Source organism: Melanostigma gelatinosum (genome assembly GCF_949748355.1).
Source record: "Melanostigma gelatinosum genome assembly, chromosome: 15".
In the NCBI taxonomy this organism is placed as follows: Eukaryota; Metazoa; Chordata; class Actinopteri; order Perciformes; family Zoarcidae; genus Melanostigma; species Melanostigma gelatinosum.
Window position 1 is genome coordinate 14,485,350 of NC_136648.1, and position 14,225 is coordinate 14,499,574.

At 46.4% G+C, this 14,225-nt stretch overlaps 1 protein-coding gene across 1 annotated transcript in view; it reads left to right on the plus strand.

Moving 5' to 3' along the window:
- Window positions 1–14,220, plus strand: part of gpsm2 (G protein signaling modulator 2) — a 23,948-nt gene extending 9,728 nt beyond the window's left edge. Inside the window, exons 3-15 of the mRNA XM_079285017.1 lie at window positions 8,809–9,030; window positions 9,118–9,253; window positions 9,347–9,486; window positions 9,577–9,700; window positions 9,858–9,973; window positions 10,327–10,482; window positions 10,589–10,697; window positions 10,827–10,956; window positions 11,042–11,118; window positions 11,223–11,411; window positions 13,072–13,231; window positions 13,354–13,544; window positions 13,675–14,220. Of these exons, the coding sequence (XP_079141143.1) occupies window positions 8,810–9,030; window positions 9,118–9,253; window positions 9,347–9,486; window positions 9,577–9,700; window positions 9,858–9,973; window positions 10,327–10,482; window positions 10,589–10,697; window positions 10,827–10,956; window positions 11,042–11,118; window positions 11,223–11,411; window positions 13,072–13,231; window positions 13,354–13,544; window positions 13,675–13,845 (1,920 nt within the window). The 5' untranslated portion in view covers window position 8,809 and the 3' untranslated portion in view covers window positions 13,846–14,220. The remainder of the gene's footprint in view (window positions 1–8,808; window positions 9,031–9,117; window positions 9,254–9,346; window positions 9,487–9,576; window positions 9,701–9,857; window positions 9,974–10,326; window positions 10,483–10,588; window positions 10,698–10,826; window positions 10,957–11,041; window positions 11,119–11,222; window positions 11,412–13,071; window positions 13,232–13,353; window positions 13,545–13,674) is intronic.
- Window positions 14,221–14,225: the final 5 nt, after the last annotated feature.

Consider the following 14,225-nt stretch of genomic DNA (forward strand, 5'->3'; position numbering starts at 1 on the left):
CCTGGCACCGGCATCATGAAATTTGGACTAGCAAGTGAGCCAACTCTCACTTGCACAATAAACGGACAGGCACACACACTTTTGGTGGACACAGGGGCAACATATTCCAGCCTCACGTCTCCACAGGTCCTGTCATCTAAATATGTGTCAGTGGTTGGGGTCTCAGGCGCGCCAGAACGCCAGTGGTGCACTAAACCTTTAAATGTCCAAATTGGAAGTCAACAATGGTCACACAGCTTCCTATCAGCGCCAAACTGCCCAGTAAACCTACTGGGCCGCGATCTGATGACTAAATTCGGTCTAACAATATGGCTAAACAACGAAGGGGTCCAAGTCTCACTGGACCCTCCCCCTGCAAGCACACTATCAATGCCTGTGCGAATACTATCTATGCCACAAACGTCCATTAATGTGGAATCATTGGATGAAGAAGTGTACTGGCTGAGATGTCTAGCCACAGGACCAAGCACACCAACAATTCAATTCTGGTTCAACATACACAGAGAACAGATCCAAAGACTGCATCCATATAAAACTCCTCTACCATATGTGCACTGCACTATGAATGTCACGGACGATCCAGACTGCCCATATGCTGAAGATTGGGACATCAATATGGCACACCTAACTCCACAAATAATATGTCATGATGTGTATTGTGGAAAAGAAGGCGTGGCAGCAGCAGTGATATTGGATGATTATCAGACCAAGTGGTATGGTCTCAGCAAAGAATCTGCTCCACACGTCACCCTAGCGGTTGGATTTGGACAAGAGGCCAGAGGACTCGGCCCCATGATTAAAAGAGCACATACTCTGTCATGGACACACACAGATACAGCAGGACTGCTGAAGGCAACAGAAGAAGATATGTGGCGATGGATCATCTCTACCAAAGAACACACACTACCTGAACATTTACCACTGCCACGCCATCATGGTAAACCATGCACTGACCATCCTGCAACTCAAGCTCTATTGGACGGCGTGCCTGCGACACTATGGACGACTGGCCCTTATGATGTGGGAAAATTGGCAACGGTCAAACCTGTGAAGGTGACGCTGTTGGATCCATTTGCACCTCCTATCTGGCATCCACAGTACAAACTAAAGCCAGAACAAATCGCAGGCATCGCCCCGACCATTGCAGGTCTGTTACAAGCTGGAGTGTTGGTGAAAACTCGATCACCATACAATACAGCGATATTGCCAGTGCAGAAGGCCGGAAACAACACAGGCTGGCGGATGGTACAAGATTTTCGACCAATCAATGATGCCACACAACCGGCGTCATATCCAGTTCCAGATCCACATATTGCCTTAACAAATCTCAGCCCACAGCACTCATATTTCACAGTAATTGACCTCGCTAACGCCTTCTTCAGCATCCCTCTGGACAAAGACTCACAGACACTGTTTGCTTTCACATTCAACGACCAGCAATACACCTACTCTCGCCTGCCACAAGGCTTTCGTTGTTCTCCAGGTTTGTTCAACCATCATCTCAGACTACACTTGTCTGATATAGAGGTGCCGGATGGTGTCGTCCTCATACAATATGTGGATGACCTCCTGATTGCTGCCCCATCTTCTGCCACCTGCCTGGAGGCCACTGAGACTCTGCTGCTGCTGTTAGCCTCAAAAGGCTACAAAGTTAAGAAGACCAAGGTCCAAACATGTAGGAGACAAGTCACATTCCTGGGTCGCACTCTCTCATCTAGCGGCCTGGCTGTAAGCACAGCCCACAGAGACAGCATTCTCCATCATGACAGACCTATCACCGTGGGACATATGCTGTCATTCCTGGGTCTAACAGGCTACTCTCGTAGTCACATTCCAGACTACACTGACCTCACCACCTGTCTCAGAAGCCTGCTCAAGGAACCAGGAACTAGAAACACCTCTGCCCCACTGGTGTGGACACAAGACGCTGAAGACGCGTTCACCAAACTCAAACAGACTTTGTCACATGCCTCGGCTCTTCAAGCTCCAGACTATTTACTCCCTTTTCACCTAGATGTTTCTGAACAAAAAGGAGGGATGGTAAATGCAGTTTTGTATCAGAAAAAAGGGGGAGAAAGAGTGGTACTCATGTATCACTCATCAAAACTGGACCCAGTTGAAGTTGGCCAATCCACCTGTACAAGACACATGGCGGCAATTGCAAAGGCGATCGAGAAAACATCCCACATTGTCATGTGCCACCCTCTGAAAATCCACACACATCATGGTGTGGCTGCATTCCTCCTCAGCAAAGAATTCACATTCGGAGCTGCAAGAAAATCGAAAATTCAAAGAGAATGCACAAGACCACATATTGTCTATGAAACAGGAGGAATCAATATGGCGTCATCACTACAACAAGGACAAGGAGATCAACCACACAGCTGCGAAGCAAGAGCAATCATTGAAAACAAACTAAGGCCAGACCTGGGAAATACACCAATCCCAGGAGCAGAAATGTGGTTATACACGGATGGATGTTGCTACAAAGGAGAGGACGGAAACACAGCATCCTATGCTGTGGTGAGACAATTCGAAGACATGGAACACACAATAGTAGCATCAGGTATCCTACCTCAACCAGCATCAGCACAACTGGCAGAAGTCGAAGCGCTCATACAAGCCTTGAAAATAGCAGAAGGAAAATCTGCAAACATCGTCACAGATTCTGCTTACGCACATGGAGCAGCTCACGTTGATGGGCCCATGTGGCGAAGAAGAGGATACACAACATCAATGGACGCACCCATCAAACACAAGAAGGAAATCATGGCACTGGTGGAAGCTATGAAGCTACCAAAAAGAGTGGCAATCATGAAATGCAAAGGACATGATGGCAAGGCAAAGACCAGAATAAGTGTGGGAAACGACAAGGCAGATGAAGCTGCTAAAGAAGTAGGAGGATACAGACCAAAACAGATGGTTCTGAAAATAGCCATACAAGAACCCGAAATCACTGAAGAAACACTGATTGAGATACAGAAGAAGGCTGGACCATACGAATGGTCTGAATGGCAAAGGAAAGGAGCAACAAAAGGAGAAAGTGGACTTTGGAGATCCCATGATGGCAGAGTGGTATCACCAGCAGAATTATGTGTCTCACTGATACCAGAGGCACATGGACCAACGCACGAAGGAAAGAAAGGAACATTACAAAGGGTGGAAGCACTGTGGTGGCACCCACGCATGGAAAGCATGGTGTCCCTCTTCTGCGACGAATGCACCACCTGTGGGGATCACAATGTGAAGAAACCGTACAAGACACCTATGGGCTCTTATCCTGTACCATCAGCCTGCTTCCAAGACATCAGCATAGACTTTACTGACATGGGACATGATAACAGAGTACAAGGAAAAAGATACATTTTGGTAATGGTTGACAGATTCTCAAAGTGGGTAGAGGCAATCCCAACTAAAAAAGAAGACGCACAGACAGTAATAAAGTGGCTGCAAACAGAACTAATACCTCGCTATGGTGTTCCTAGATGCATAAGGTCCGATAATGGTTCACATTTCAGTAATAAGCATTTGCAGGAAGTGGAAGCCAGACTAGGAATCAGACATAGATATGGATCAGTGTATCATCCACAGTCACAAGGACTGGTAGAGAGGGCAAATCAGACGCTAAAATCAAAAATAGCAAAGACATGTGCGGCATCAAAGCTGACATGGGTTGAAGCCTTACCATTAGCTCTAATGGCAATGAGGAGCGCACAAGGAAATGAGACGCATCTTTCACCACATGAGTTAATGACAGGGAGGCAAATGCCTGGTCCTCCAAGAGACAGTAGTCATATTCCTGCTTTAGATGTGCAGCAAGTTGAAATGAAGGCATATATGACTGCGTTAATCACTCTCACGGAGGCTCTCTCCAAACAGGTCCTGCGGACCAGTGCAGCTGACCAGGAGGAAGTGAAAAATCTCATCCGAGTGGGTGACTGGGTCAGGGTCAAAGTTCACAAGAGAAAGTGGACTGACCCCAGGTGGACAGGGCCGTACGAAGTGAAGGAGGTTACTTCACACTCGGTCCAGGTCATAGGTAAATCAGGAGCACCTTGGCACCACCTGTCACATTGTGCCCCAGCATCTGAGCGTTCCAGACCCTTAGCAGAGGTCCGAGGTGATCTGGCGCAAAATGGAGTGTGAGTGTAATCTGTTGGGGGAAACAGACATCCAGCCACAGGGGATTCATCCCACTCCAGGTACCTGGAAAGACATGGGGATAGGTAAAAGAACTGGGTGGGTCCTATTGGGTTTGGGTGTGGCATTTGTGATATTCTTGACTTTGGGATTGAAAATGGGGGACAAAACAGTGAACAAACCGACTAGCGGAAACTATGGCTGTCTGCCAGAGGCAGTGCAAAATCTGACAGGGTTTGAGAGTCATCCAAGCTGCAATCTGACAACAAGCGGCGAGGATGTGAACAAAACTCAAAACGACCTCGAGAGAGGGAAGGTTAGGCAAAAAAGAGATGCCTCAGAACCGGCATACAAGCCACCACCAAAAGCGTGTCGTGCATATCTGACCTTAAACTATACCAAGGGGAGCAAAACCGTTTTTACTTTTGATTTGTGTGATGTGATTAACTGTGGAAGAAGTCCAAGAGCATGGAGAGGTCGTGCTGTGTATTTGTGTGCTGACAATGCCATAGTCAACAGATGTGAGAATTACGTGAACGTCCCGTCCATAGCGTTTTGTCATTCCTGGGGGGCGGTAACTAAGCACACAGGGCGGTGGAAGCCAACAATGCGAGGGGAAAGTCCGAGAAGGACCTTATGGGACAAAATAGACTTCCAACGAGACTTTTCAGCAACAGCCAATCCCTTATCTCTGTCCCTGAACAACGTCACCAAAAGCAGCACAGGAAAAAACATAATATGGTTCGCCCTATTAGTGGACGTCCCAGGCAAAGACCCGAGAGTAGGAATTCAAATAAACATAATTCCGCACAGACAACCGCTACCACCAGACCCACCTACTGTCTTATCAGAAGACTTTTCTAAATGGACTCCCCAACAGGTGATCCAATTAGCTACAGGACAAGGAAGCGACAATGTATGGTTAAATTGGATTGTTGATAATGCTATAAAAAACAAAATGAGTGGCTGTGTAGCTTGTGCTGCAGCTAGACCAGCTATGTTCACCGAACCAGCACCACTATATCCTGAATCTGACCCAACAGGATACGCGTGCATGACAAAAATGACTAAAATGGCTACTCCACCACATTGCACTACTCTGGCATCCATATTCCCACCGATAGACAACCAAACTGCAGTAGGTTATTTCAAAGCTTACAAAGGACTAGGATCCAGATATGTCTGTTACCATTTCACCAACGATAGAGCTCAAATCCACCTAGGTAGTGTGCCAGAAGACTGGTGCAACATGACACGACCAGGCTCAGAGATAGGTTCTTGGGCTAGGGGAGGGCTATTCTACTACTGTGGGGGTCTGCGCTTATTCACTAACATACCACCATCTACAATAGGAGTCTGTGCTATGGTGAGGCTGGCAATGCCACTTACCTTAGTGGGAGACAAAATAATACAGGACCAAAACAAAGTACAAAGCCTGACCCAACGCAGACGCAGACATATCTTAGCTAAAAGAGCAGCTGAAGCTGAGTTCAGCCTGGACAGAGGTCCAACTTACATAGATGCTATCGGAGTGCCCAGAGGAGTGCCTAATGAATACAAATTGGTAGACCAAATTGCAGCAGGTTTTGAGAGTGTCGCAAGTATTATTCCATGGATAACTGTGAATAAAAATGTTGATCGTATCAATTATGTGCATTACAATGTTCTTCGTTTGGCTAATCATACTAGGGATGCAATAGAGGGTCTGGCTGAGCAGCTGGCCCCTACTTCTTTGATTACTGTACAAAACAGAATGGCTTTGGACATGTTGCTTGCTGAAAAAGGAGGTGTTTGCTCAATGTTTGGAGACCTGTGTTGCACTGTCATCCCCAACAATACTGCGCCGGACGGTTCAGTCACAAAAGCACTGAATAGTCTGAGGGCACTGTCAAACGAAATGCAGGAAGCATCAGGTGTGAACAATCCATTTGGAGATTGGATGGAAAACATGTTTGGAAAATGGAAGCACCTGATCTTGTCAATAGCAGTGTCAGTGGGTGTGTTCATTGCAATATTGGTCTCATGTGGATGTTGTATAATACCCTGTATTCGTTCTTTGGTTGGCCGTCTCATCACCACTGCCCTCTCCAAGGAACCATTACCACCCCCTCCTTATGGCGCTTACCCAGTATGGGAAGAGCAGAACAGCCTGGTAGGGTCAGGAGAGGCAGAGGAAGACACCAGCGTGTGAACAGGGTAGGAAAGTAAAGAAAGTGACGTCCTTCAGACGTCAAGAGAGGGATTTGTTGATAAAATTAGCATATATACAGTTTTAATCAGCAATTAGCTCATATACAGCTTAATCAACAGCTAGTTTATATGCAGCTTTAAGTAGCAACTAGCTTATATACAGTTTATTCAACAGCTAGCTTATATACAGCTTAATCAGCAACTAGCTTATATATACAGTTTAATTAATCACTAGTATATTTGTAGTTTTAATAACCATTATCTTATGCAGCACTATTAACCACTTATACAGTGCTCACAACACAGCAAGGCCAGAGAGAAGCAGGTGAGAGGTTACTTATTTAACTGCGTCACATAAGAACAGGCAGCCATCTTTAGAGAAGATAAGGAAGACACAATAGACAGTGAGATTCAAGCGAGGGCCAACGCCCAGCTGAGCCCGGCTTTCTCCACACACTCTTTCCCAGGTCCTCTCGCCTCAAACTCTCACTCACACTGACGGAAACCAACGCCTATTGGGAGGGGCCAAAGGTGAATGGACATTCACGGCCTCCACCCAGGTGTCATAACGTACAAACGTGCCACGCCTGCATCTTTGACTTTGGCCAATGTGTAGCAAGGGGCGGACCCCATATATTAAGGATGATGCTGATGTGTTTAAGCGTGTCTTATGGTGGACCTCTGAGAGGGAAATCATTAGAGCCCATGCATGTTTAATTGTGTTGGCTGAATAACTTTGTTCGATAAATAAACCTATTGCTTTTGATTTAAACTATACGCCTCTGAGAGCTTCTGTTTCATTCTTAAACCTGCTCTAAAGTGTGAAAAACAGCTACAGCACATTTTTTCACAACACCCTGAAAAATTCATCACTGCTTGCTTTGTCCAACTTTATTTGGATAGAGGATATGTTCTACTGCTGTCGGGATGGTTGTTGTTAATGACTTGAGTCCATTGGACTTCACTACAGAGGCTGCTTGTGCCTGACACGTCTCATAAATCTGTTTCGCACTCAGCCCACGTAATCTGTCGGGTGCGCACTCTGCAGCCGTAATCTCAGGTGACCAGGTCAGGAGAGAGAGAGAGAGAGAGAGAGCTTTAAAGACAAGCAGATTAGCTAAGAATATGCTGACGGTGCAGTTTCCTTGCTGCCACGCATTGGAAGTTAATGTTGTGACACCATCACACGCGTCCCCTTGAAAAGTTTTCCAGTGCGTGATGCTATGATAGCAAATGGTTTTGATGTCACAGGAAAGGAATGCTGCTGTCTTTACTTTTGTCTTGGACTTAAATCAGCAACAAATTCGATGTTTCTTTAGCACAGACTTGTACATTGAGTTTGCGTTCTCCATGCTTCAGACAAAGAGAAGGAACTGCAGCCTGGAAGTTGTTGTTGTGGAAACCTCGGTAGATGCCTCTCAGCAGTTCAATGTGCTGCTGCTGTTGTTGTTGTTGTTGTTGTTGTAAGACACACAAAGCAAGCAGGTAGGCCAGTGTTTGCCACTTTATTTACAGTACAGGAAAAGTATGTTGGCAACTTGGTAGTAGACAAAAAGCCTTTTTTGATTTAAGGCCTACGACTGCTGATTACATGAGCTTTACCGACTATTGTGTGTATACAGTTTGACTTTGTTCACATATTCTAACCTATGATGAAACAAGCTCCTGTGTTTGGTGTTTTTGTGTCATTTTAACAGCACACAGACTTAGTAAACTATAACTTCATGGAAGATGCCCACACTAGAATGTGACTTTATGTAAGTGTTTCTGGGTCTGTTTTGAAGAGCCTTCAGACAAAACCTCGGGTGGGTACATGAGGAAAGCTTGACATAAACAAACTAAATAGACTTTGTGTGAAGCCGAGCTCTTCCCAACAATGCAGTTTCCTGAAAAACAAATGTTTGCTTTGCACACATTGTTTGCTACTTAAAGTAAAGAATTTGTAACTGCGAGGCGGGGTTGGTCATTGATCTCAGAAAGCACAATTCTGATTGCATGTTGAACATTATATCCTACATTATGAAGCTGATTTCCTACACGACCCTTTGTTGATCTTTTAAGGCACAACTCAAAAGCTAATAAACAGGGGAATGATAACCAACGGTACGCTTTAATATTTCTACCCGCTCTTGGCTTCATTTGACTGTAGCAGGAACCCACTTCACTTTCTGAGGCACGTCAAAGGGGATGTGAGATCTACCATAACAAACAGTTTGAACTGTTGTTCTCCGTCGGTGGAAGGAAGGAAGTAGCTAAACGCCTTCTTTCTAAGCAAAGGCTGAACGCTTTGTTCCCTGGTTGTGAGCGGTCAGTTGGCTGTAGATTTCAGTCGGAGAAGATCTACCTCACCGCAAATTATTTCATTATTAGCCTTTAAATACTGTCTGCTCAGTAAGAAGACGGTTCAAGCAGCAGAGAACAGACCAGATCGTTGTTTTTCGCCACCTGACAGACTGACTCTGCTTCGCTCTGCTGTAGGATGGAGGTGTCCTGTCTGGAGCTGGCGTTGGAGGGTGAGCGTCTCTGTAAGGTCGGCGACTACAGAGCGGGCGTCTCCTTCTTTGAAGCTGCCATCCAGGTGGGCACAGAGGACCTGCAGGTGCTCAGCGCCATCTACAGCCAGCTGGGCAATGCCTACTTCCACCTGCACGACTACGCTAAGTCCCTGGAGTTCCACCGGCACGACCTCACCCTGACCAGGTCGGAGCTGCACAAGAACCCCCGCAACCCCGCCGACTGATCATTACCATATTTATTATTATTATTAACATAATGTCTGATTAATAGGACTGTTGGTGACCTGCTTGGAGAAGCCAAAGCCAGTGGGAACCTGGGCAACACATTAAAGGTGCTGGGGCGGTTTGACGAGGCTGTGGTGTGCTGTCAGAGGCACTTGGACATAGCCAGAGACATTAATGACAAGGTGAGGCAGCCCAGAAGTGATACGGTGGTGTATTGAGGGGATCAGGAGACATCTGCCTTCAGCTCTGACGTGTGTTCCCTTGATGTGCGTTAGGTGGGTCAGGCGCGAGCTCTGTATAACTTCGGGAACGTGTACCACGCCAAAGGCAAAAGCATCTGTTGGAGTGGAGCTGAGCCCGGAGACTTCCCAGAGGAGGTCATGACGGCGCTGAGGAAGGCAGCCGAGTACTACGAGTAAGTGGCCGCACAGTGTGTGGCGCTGCCGAATATGTGCAGGGGATATTTCTGCTAGTGTCCAATTATGTTGCTTTTGTGCTCTTTCAGGGCAAACCTGGCGATCGTGAAGGAGCTCGGGGATCGCGCCGCTCAGGGTCGAACCTTTGGCAACCTGGGCAACACGTACTACTTACTGGGAAACTTCCGCCAAGCGGTAGCTTCTCACGAACAGGTTTGGTGTAACCCTAAAAGACCCTTTCATTATAGTGTCATAAGTGTAACACCGCTCTATTATTAAAGCTTTATAACTGTTCCTCAGTCAACACCCACTTCTGTAATGAGTTACAGTGAATCCTAAAATGTGTTTCTATGTCCCGTTCTTTGAACAGCGCTTGCTCATAGCCAAGGAGTTTGGCGACCGCTCGGCAGAGAGACGGGCTTACTGCAACCTGGGGAACGCCTTCATCTTTTTGGGGGAATTTGAAGTGGCAGCTGAGCATTACAAGTAAGCCACAGCCTGCTCACTGATAACTGAGCAAACAGTGCACTTCATCGTTTCTCTCTTTCGCTACATATTAAGATATGTTGAGTGTGGTGTGACAAATCATCTCCGTTGAAAGACTTTTTTAAGAGTGTTGCACCACAACGCATAACTATAGCTTTGGTTTTACGGCTCTCTGCTCACTGCAGAAATAATGAGGGGATCTTCCCTTTGTGTGTTACATGATATGTTGTTCCCAGACTTTGGGAACTGTGGGGACTTCTTCTGAGAAAGTGAGCCTGAGATGTTAGAAGCCAGAGGACAATATAGCTTCCTCTCTGCTGTGTTTTGAACCCGCTTGTTTGCATGTTTGTCAGGAGGACGCTGCAGCTGGCGAGGCAGTTGAAGGATCGGGCTGTGGAGGCCCAGGCCTGCTACAGTCTGGGCAACACCTACACACTTCTGCAGGATTATGAGAGAGCCATAGACTACCACCTGAAACACCTCATCATAGCCCAGGACCTCAATGACAGGTACACACACACACACACACATTCACTATGGGAAGAAGAATTCCCTACATTTTAACCGTGAACCCTTATACACGTGTTTAAATTTAAATTTAAACTTTTGATACAGGATTGGGGAGGGCCGTGCATGCTGGAGTCTTGGCAACGCTTACACTGCACTGGGGAACCATGACCAAGCCATGCACTTTGCTGAGAAACACCTGGAGATCTGCAAAGAGGTACACAATACAAAACAAACATTCTTCTGTCCTTCTCCTTTACAGTGGAAACAATATTCTAAGCAGTTTTACTTTACAAAAACAGGAAAAGAAATCCTTCAGTAACTGTGTGTGTGTGTTTTTGTTTAGACTGGAGACAGGAGCGGGGAGCTGACGGCACGTATGAACGTTTCTGATCTCCAGATGGTTCTGGGTCTCAGTTACAGCACAAATAACTCCACTATCTCAGAGAATAAGGATATCGACTACAACCTGCATGGTCAGTTACAGGTTATACGTCTTCTTTAAATAGTGTAGTTTGTAAAGCTGGTGATTATATTGTTGTAATTGTTTGTGTGTTTTAGGAGCGAGGCCCAGGATGAGCAGAAGACACAGCATGGAGAAGCTGGAGCTGATGAAACTGACTCCAGACAAGATAAACGTAAGAAATCTCTCCTGTCACACTAAGTCCACGGTCCACTATCGTGGCTCCGCCCCTCATTTCCTTCTGCATTGTGGTAACTGATCCATTCCTGTGCGCTGAAGGGTCAGAAGTGGAACAGTGACCTCCTGACCAAACAGCCCAAACCCTCCCTGGTTAAGAGCTCCTCCAAGCTCTTCTTTGTCAGCCGTCTGCGCGGGAAGAAGTACAAGGCCGGAGGCTCCAGCAAGGTTCTCCAGGACACCAGCAACACACTGGACACCAGCCAGACGGCCGCACAGGGACCCCAGAAGGTACACAGTGCAGCGTGCATTCAGCTGATAACCGCACGCACACACACACACGCCTGGACCTCATTTCGTATCTTACACAGGGTTCGTACGGTCATGGAAAACCTGGAAAAGTCATGGAATTTTAAAATGGTTATTTCCAGGCCTGGAAAAAAATAAAATCCCAAAAGTTTTGGAAAAGTCATGGAAATTTGTTATATACATATTTTCATGTCGTTGATTTGCGCTGACTTGCCAGCCGGTGTTTCTCAGATTGGAGTGAGACGAGGAGAAAATGTGATGTTGTGATCTTCGCAATAGAACATCTTTGATGTGACGAGTCTTGGCCAATCAGCGTTCAGATGTGTACAGCGTCTTCCTTTCCTTAAAGTTTAAGTTACGTTATGTTCCGTTACCGTTCAGACTTGCTGGGTTAAGTTGACGTCCACTGCATGCGGAACTTTGTCGACTGTTAACGTTCGTCATTATCGCGATTTAGAAGGAAAAAACATAACGTGATGAAACATGCAGCCCCCCCCGTGTTCTGGTTCAGTTCACGCGGTCACTCGTTAACGTTAAACCGGAACACCGGCGCATCTGGTTGCAGGTTGTTTTTTTTAACTCAAAGTAGAATGAGGATGATTTCGTGGTCAGAATAACTTTCATGACCACGACACATGAGGCCCAGATACCGATGAGATGATGAGGTCAGAGAGCTTCAGGGAGAGGAGGCTGGTTGTGTAGCGCAGCTTGACGCAGGGCTGAGATGTGAGTGGAGCTGGGCCTGGATAAAGGTGGAGCTGGGCCTGGATAAAGGTGGAGCTGGGCCTGGATAAAGGTGGAGGTCTAAACTGACGTGAGTACAGCTTCCTGCTGTCAGTGTTTTAAATACATTGATGAGGCAGGGTATGCTAAATGCAGCCTCTGCTCCAAGGAGATGAACTACAGCAACAAGGGCTCACGTGTCCTCTCATCACACTGTTCACTGTAATGACCACAGCCAGTGGACTAACAGTCCCATGTTGCTCCCAAGAACCCTGAAGTAATGAGGGTTAAGGTGCCTGTACCTTCATTTCAGCAGGTTGCTAATGCAGAGGCGTGTCTAGATCACAGCTATTATTTTACTCTTGATAAACTACTTTAGCCAGAGTAGATTATCATTTTCATTTAAATAATTGAACTGGATTGAATGCATATTAATTGCAAATAGAAGATAGGCCACAATTCCAACAGCTGTACAGTGGAAGTTAATATGAAGCCATACGGTAACAGGGTTCAATGAAAAAATTTCACTACAAAAGGGAAAGCAATATGTGCACGAGCTGGATGCTACTACCTACTAAAGCTCTTATTGATGTGTCAGTGTTATGAATGCCTGTCAACCAGAGTATATTTATAAACGTTTATTCTTTTAATCAAACGATTGTCTCTCATTCGTTTGTCATTTAAGATATACTGTATGCTTTGGAATGCTCATTGTTAGTTTAAATACTACATTTTCTCACTTTTTCATGTATACACTGAGATTTCACAAAATGTTTGGTCATGGAAATTTGGTTTAAAGTCATGGAAAAGTCATGGAAATCCATTGGTCAAAATGTGTATGAACCCTCTTACAGCTATCATCAAACCAGGCCTGTTCTGTTACGCCGTTTCTCATGTTTGGGTTTTTGTACTTCACCAGCGACTCAGTCCGGACATGCTTGGAGACGAGGGCTTCTTCGATCTGCTGAGCCGTTTCCAGAGCAACCGCATGGATGACCAGCGCTGTTCAATACAGGATAAGGGCAGCAGGTTATCGCTGAGCAGCGGTTCAGAGTCGCCTCCCAGGGCCATCAGGAAATGTGAGTGCATGTGTTCATACACAAGTCATCCGATTCTCACAATGCGTCTTACTTTTCACACGGATATGAAACTTCTCCTGCTGTGTTCCTCCTCTGGCGCTTCATCGATTCTCTCTCTGTAGCTGGATCAGAGTCTGCCAACGTCTCTGGCGCCCAAGGCCGGCGGTTAGAGGATACTTCAGCAGCGGGGGGGAGCCTGCCCGGCCTCAGGCTCAACCAAAACAGCAACCGGGCCGTGCTCAGCCACCTGATGGCCAACGCAGACAACGCCGAGCCTGACGACGACTTCTTCAACATGCTCGTCAAATGCCAGGTACCCGACATGACCAAATATATACGCCGCTACCGTCTCCTGTACGATGATAAGCATACAGTGCGTTTAATACAAAAGAAGTTTTTCTAAACGGGAACATGAAATTCTCTTCCTTCCTCTTGACCACCAGGGGTCCCGCTTGGATGACCAGCGCTGCGCCCCTCCCCCTCCCCCAGCGCGGGGGCCGACCGTACCAGACGAGGACTTCTTCAGCCTCATCATGCGCTCTCAGGCCAAACGGATGGACGAGCAGCGCGTCACCCTGCCGTCAGCAGCTGCAGCCAGGCCCGACTCCAACTGAACAAAGCACTAAAGAAAAAGGGACAGCCGGGTTTTCTTTGTTTTCATCTCATGGAGGTGTGGATGGACAGCGAGAGGTGGTCACTCACAAGAAAGCCTTGTGTATCTTTACACGTGTCCTTTTGGACAAAACAAAGCACTGTCAGCATTATATGTAGTATACGGTATGAAAGAAATCTCAAATTAACTCAGCAGTATCAGGGCCAAGTGTTTTTTTTTATCCTTCTGTACTCATTTCACCCTGTGTGTATTTTTCAATACACCACTGCCGTTATGTCTGTATTTATTGTACTTTTTTTTTAATGATTGTTATGATTTTTCCATCCCACCACTATGAAGTAATGTGGTGTCTGAGTCAGTGTGGGCACAGAGGTACAGCAC